This window comes from Temnothorax curvispinosus, unplaced genomic scaffold, assembly GCF_003070985.1.
Source record: "Temnothorax curvispinosus isolate PA1 unplaced genomic scaffold, ASM307098v1 QBEX01010922.1, whole genome shotgun sequence".
In the NCBI taxonomy this organism is placed as follows: Eukaryota; Metazoa; Arthropoda; class Insecta; order Hymenoptera; family Formicidae; genus Temnothorax; species Temnothorax curvispinosus.
The window spans coordinates 76,356-82,956 of record NW_020220702.1 but is presented as its reverse complement, the minus strand read 5'-3'; the positions used below and the strand labels follow the sequence as shown (position 1 = coordinate 82,956).

At 37.9% G+C, this 6,601-nt stretch overlaps 1 protein-coding gene across 3 annotated transcripts; it reads left to right on the top strand.

The window, feature by feature from the left end:
* The first annotated feature begins 440 nt into the window (after window positions 1-440).
* On the top strand, window positions 441-6,521 carry LOC112460896 (probable ATP-dependent RNA helicase spindle-E). Of its 3 annotated transcripts, none has more exons than XM_025025825.1 (9): window positions 441-841; window positions 1,402-1,632; window positions 1,717-2,011; window positions 2,119-2,576; window positions 2,948-3,293; window positions 3,403-3,569; window positions 3,651-5,258; window positions 5,367-5,713; window positions 6,116-6,299. In XM_025025825.1, the coding sequence occupies exons 2-9, from the start codon at window positions 1,420-1,422 to the stop codon at window positions 6,297-6,299; spliced, it is 3,618 nt and encodes a 1,205-aa protein (XP_024881593.1). In that variant the 5' UTR covers window positions 441-841; window positions 1,402-1,419. The 3 variants fall into 3 exon arrangements, with proteins under 3 accessions (XP_024881593.1, XP_024881592.1, XP_024881594.1); XM_025025824.1 differs by having other exon boundaries at window positions 442-788; XM_025025826.1 differs by lacking the exon at window positions 441-841 and having other exon boundaries at window positions 1,420-1,632; window positions 6,116-6,521.
* Window positions 6,522-6,601: the final 80 nt, after the last annotated feature.

Here is a 6,601-nt window from a genome sequence, read left to right as displayed (position 1 = left end):
AAAACGATAATGTCGGTAAATCATACGGCTGCAGGATCCCCTTAAGCCAATGAAACTGCTACTTTTCTGTAAGAGCTGCAAGTTTATTGGCTTAAATCGAAACTTGGACACAGTTCTTGCATCGTGGACACCGGGCTTAAGTAACGCACAAGCTTTGGCGTATCCTGATTCGTCAGGTCGAGGACTATGACCTAGTTTACATCGATCACTTGATACGCGTATTAAATAGTAAATAACTAGTAAATAAGTCTGATTATTGGCTGATCAGTTCAAATATACTATTTGATACGCGTATCAAGAGATCGGTGTAAACTAGGTCAATGACTGTCGTATATCGCTACGCCATGATATGTGCTTCGGCTCTAAATTTTCCCAAACAATTCCCAAACAAAAAAAATGTAAAATATCTAATTTGCGTGTCTGCTAAATATACGAAATATACGAACGTGCGCAAATGGACGAGTTCGACTAAAGTCACTAGATAGATATCTAGTGACTTCAGATTTCACTTGAATAAAATTTAAAACGCGGGCAACCGGACACCGGACATATACATACCTCACATTCCGCACGTATCTGCTGTGATGTGAAGCTGTGATCTGCCTGGTATCTGGTATCTGCTGACCGCTACTGCGCACTGAGTTTAGTTGAATTCTCTGGTATTTATGTGTGCATACATATTCACACATTTTTATCAGATTCCAATTTCCAATCGAAGACGGACGAGAGCATTGAAGAGAACAAGAACGGGGAGAAAACAAATGCACTACCATTTGTCCTTTATAATTGTAATTTATCTTGTGATTTGTCTGTGATCCATATTCTGTGTTAATATTTCGAGGTTTCTAACTTCTCATCTATTCTCATCTAAATACTGTAAAGAACAAAGAATTTAAGATGTGCCAAAATAACCACAAAAGACTACAAAAAACTTGGTTGACGGGATTAAACTCTGCAAAAAAAAAAAATCATCTATTACTGTTCACGTGTATCGTATTACTGTAATCTTAAAGATAATGTTAAGATCTCAACAGATGCAGAACTTGCCTTTCCTTATTTAAGAAAAATAGTGTTAACTTAAATTTGTTTCAAAAATTATTCTGCATAATATAATGATTAAAGAAGCGTTTAAGTCAAGATGTGAATATGCCACATAATTCCTTAGAGTTGTAAGCACAACAAAAAATACTCTGGTCTTACCACCATGAAAAATAAAATTAATTAAAACAATGATAAAATTGGCACTTTGTAATAAATTTCGTTTGAGTATCAACAATTATATATATATATATCGTAGACTTTACAAAAGTTTTTAAAAGTGTACAACATAATTGATAAGAATTTATAAGCTTGTATTGATAAATGCTTTATGAGTTTTCAATGGTATACAATATTAAACAGGTCCGATAGATTGCAACAATGGATGACAGTTTGGTGAACCGTATTCTGAATATGTACAAATCACCTGAGTCCTTCAGCATAGATATGCCAGCTCCTACTATTCGGAAGGTGAAAAAAAACTCATTTATGTTTGATGAAGAACTAGGTCCTCATGCTGGCAAAAAAACCAGGGAATCAGAAACGAACTACGTAAAGGAATATGTACAAAAAGATGAGGAAGAATACATTAAGGTGATTAGCATTAAGATATGTGATATGATATTGCAGTCTGTATTTTGTTCGTCTTATTTATATCTTTCCTGCCGTTCCTTGCAGTTGAAAAGTAGTATGCTTCTTAAAAATAATGATCATATGGACAATGTTTCGGAGGTGTCTGGAGACACAGCAATTCTCAAGCAAAATACTGTTCAGCTTTATCGATCGTACAACTTTGCCTATCGGCCCAACACTAATTTACCTATTTTCTCTGTGAGACACAAGGTTGTATCCATGATCGCCAGCAATTCTGTTGTTATCATTCGCGGTTCTACAGGCTGTGGGAAAACAACACAAGTGCCACAACTTATTCTTGACGCTGAGTTTGAAAAGAAGCAACACTGTAACATCATAGGTATCTCATCGGATTTAGAGTGCATTCTCCGAAGCATCCAGCAAAATATTACTTAAATTTTATCGGTATTTTATGTGATGTGATACAAGAATGTTTGTATCTTGCAGTAACGCAGCCGAGACGCATTGCCGCTCTGAGCATCGCGAAACGAGTCAGCGCGGAAAGAGAATGGCCCGTTGGTACACTTGTGGGATATGAAATGGGCTTGATCAAGAATGTAAGCCGCGACACTCGCATAACGTATTGCACGACTGGCGTGCTCTTAAACAGGCTCGCGAATAAGAAGCACATGATGGACTACACTCATGTCATATTGGACGAGGTGCACGAACGCGACGAAGACATGGATTTTCTTTTGCTCGTAGTGAGAAAGTTATTACGTACAAATTCTACGACGGTCAAAGTTATACTGATGTCCGCGACAATCGACGTGGACAAATTTTCTGCGTATTTCTCAACGCCTGTAGGAAATCGACTTGCATCCGCGCCGATCATCGATATACCCAAGGGCAGCCCTTACGATATTTCTATATATTACATAGACGAGATGGAGAATTTGGGTAACGTGAGTATACATTTTTTTTACACGACTAAAACACGATTGAAGAGAGATCGTTTCTAAAAACCAGATACGATCGTTATCTGCTTCAGAGATGGAGGAAAAAGAAAATTAGCAAATTTTCTAGTGTTGGTAGAACAGATGTCAACAGGATTCTTTATTCTTAAGTTAGAAGTTGTCATTGCAAACATTTCCAAACGTTAACACATCAACGTAAAAATAAATTTTTACTAATATTTTAAAAATGGATCAAAAATGTTGTCTTCTACATAACACGCAATAAGAATATGGATAATAAATAATTTCCTTTTCTTTTTTTTCCATTTCTGCGATTAATAGAGAAGCAATCATGGAAAGTATATTGTGTTTTTCAACAGATCCCTCAAGTAGACGAGGAACCAAAATTCACGACTGGGATGGCGGAGTTTGCCGCACGTATTATACGTGTTTTCGATAGTATTGACAAAAAGAATGATAGTGATGAATACGAAAGGGCCACTGTGCTAGTGTTTTTACCGGGATTTGGCGAAATTGAAGAGTTACGTACTGCATTTCTGTCATCAAAACACGAAGATGCAAATTGGGATATAATTATTTTACATTCGTTAATCTCGACCGAAGAGCAGGAAAATATATTTAAGAAGCCACCCAAAAATTTCCGACGTATCATACTATCGACGAACATCGCTGAAAGCAGCATTACTGTGCCCAATGTTAAATACGGTATGTTGGACAGGTCAATTGAGACTGAATAATATTTGTCCGTCGGACTAATTATATCTATGAATTGATTGAACTACCTACAGGTATATAATTCTCACTTGTTTTTTAGTGATTGATTTTTGCTTGACAAAACTTCTTGTCACTGAGCCTGGAACTAATTATCAATGCTTGCAACTTTGTTGGGCAAGCAAATCAAATTGTCAACAACGTGCCGGTCGTACAGGCCGCGTGATGGATGGTAGGGTATACAGAATGGTGCCAAGAGCATTTTACGAGGTGAATATAGATTTTACACCGAAATCAATTGACCTTGATCTTTCGCAGAACCTGTAAATCACATTATCTTGAAAATTGCAGAATGTCCTACAGGAAGAATCTCTTCCGGAGATGCTCAGGGCTCCGCTCGCAAATGTAATTCTTAAGACGAAAGTGCTGGAAATGGGCGAGCCGAAAGCTCTCCTTGCTCTTTCTCTGGATCCACCTAATCTCAGCAATATACAGGAGACCATATTACTATTGAAGGAAGTTGGCGCATTACTTAATAAGGGCACGCAAGAATTTGATGGGGACTTGACGCCCTTGGGTCGTGTAATGGCCAGTCTCCCGTTAGACGTACGCGTGACGAAGTTGATTGTCCTGGGCCATCTTTTCGGTGTTCTGTCAGACACGATTATTCTCGCGGCTAGCATGGCTGTTAAGGATATGTTCAATATCGGATTTTTTGAATTGGAGTCGACCTATCACGAGAAACTGCATTGGGCCGCTAATTCCGAAAGCGATAGCATAGCATACTTGAACGCCTTTAAAGTGTGGCGAAACGATAAGGCAAGTCGCCGTATAAACAGTCCTAACGAGGAAAGAGAATGGGCGCGACGGAAGAGCCTTCGCGTGAGATCGCTACGCGAGATCGACGCCTTTATATACGAAATAACACAAAAGCTGCGCAATTTCGGCATAACAGAAACGATGGGTTCCGAGAAAAATACTTGGGAGAGCCTCTGTATCGATCGTACTTTTGTACTTAAATTTATAATCGCCGGTGCATTTTATCCTAATTATTTTATCAAATTCCCACATAACATAAATGATCGCAAGCGGGATATAGAGAGGACATTGGGTTACCGCGATCCGACGAATACGGTTGTCTTACACGGCTGGCCGTTGGAACACCCCGGATCACTGTACTCTAAGAGATTTCAGGAGATCTTTGGACAGCATATGGGGCTCAAAAATCAGGAGAACATAACTGTGTCCTTTGACGGGTCGAACCGCGTTTATATCGAATATGAGCCGAAGAATCGCGCACCGGACGATTACACTTTCGTTCGAGATTGTGTCAAGATGAGGCATTGTCGGAACCAGATCGAAGTAAAGTTATTAAGCGAGACGGATGCTCGTCACCGAGCCGAGGAACTTGGGCTCACGAAGGAATACGGAACATTTCTGTCTCAACCTTCCAATCCGGAGGAACCGCCGTGCAGACGATACATGTACGACAAAAAGCCATATCCAGATTTACCGGAAGATTCCGAATATCGATCTAAGGTAAAATTGCAAGGTCCCTTCTCGCCGGTAGAAGTTCGCCTGACCCATATGGTGACAAAAGGAATGGCAAAAGTGATATCTCTGGAATCCACATCGGTAAACTCCGTTCTACTCGACACCTGCCCGGATAGTCCGAAAGGACTTTTCCTGGTGGCGCAAAATATCTCACGAGACTCCAAGAACATGTCGCACCTGATTCTACGAAACACAACCCTCTTGCCCACTACGCCTGGTCTCGCGTCGCTCGTCACTTTAATTTTTACACCGTACATGGAACTGCGACGTAGTCCGATGGGCACTTATTACACAGGCGCTCTGTGTGGATTGGGCTACAATCGCATTACGGAACAGAGCTTGTTTCCGGACCACGATCTGGAAATTATATTTGACGTCGAGATCACGATGAACGATTTGCGAATGGTACGTCTAATATTCAAAATTTTTACATTTATGATACACTCAGATATATTCAATTTGGAATTTTCTTTTGTTTGCAATATACATGAATTGTAAACCTTCTGTTGGCAGATTAACAAGCTTCGCCATTGGATGAATGTTGCGATGCACTTCAATAATAGATCTGAAATTTTAGACGACGAGGCTCATCATGATATGACTATAAATTGTCAGAATCAAATTAAAAATGCGTTCAAAGATGTGATATACAAGACTCGTAAGAAGATAGAACCAGTTCCAGTCAGTAATTTTAACAAGTGGAACCGATACGACGAGACTCTATTTCTCGTGCCTGCTCGGGAAACTTCGAGGAAAAGTAACGTATACGGTTTACACAAAGCGTTGGAATTGAATGAGAAGAACGATAGACTCGAAGAAATAATCAAGCATTTGTTGGAATTAGAGGCTTTAGCTCATCAGTAAGTACATTATTACGTCTTTACTTTAATCATCTAGCAAATTAGCAAAATTATAAAATCATATTTTTAAAAATAAAACGTTTTTCTTATGTTATGTACTTATTAGAAAACACTTTAGGCTGTTCCGATATTCACTGCCAGTACTGAAAATCTATAGTGTACGTAACGTAAACTATAGATTTTCAGTACTTGCAGTGAATATCGGAATGCAGTCTTAGAATCAAATACAATGTTGCGTTATTAACAATGCATTCAAAAATTCTTTCGCACAAACTTCGAAACGTTTAATAATCAATTTTAATATATTCCATTGAATTCGGATCATTCCAAATATATAAACAAAATATTGTTCTTTATATTGATATAAATATGATATTAATATTTTATATTCTCTGCGCGTAGAGACCCGCGTGAGGCGACCATTGCACCTGTTTACTGCAAACTGTGTCTAACGGAGGTAAATGGTATCATCAATCTTCGTGCACATTTGTGCTCGGAACAACATACAGCGAGACAACGAATGATAGATACGACTGCTGAATTTGGAGAGAATTTGCATAAACTTATGGAAACACTCAGGCTATAATATAATGAATAAGTCAAAAATTTGCATTTAATTATCTTTTTTTATTTTGTGACTTTAGTTTTTATGTGAACAATTTTTTGATTGCGATATCGTACATTTTTACTTATGTGAACAGTACCAAAGCTAAGTTTATTTTGTGATATAAGTACAATGTTATTTGTTTTATGTGTAAAAGCTCGTTGTAAATATATCAAGGAGCAATAATTGCTTTTTCTTACAGTATTTTTTACAAGTAAAAATTTTATTGTGATATTGTTTTTTTTTTTTTTTTTTTTTTTTTTTTTTTTTTTTTTTTTTTTTTT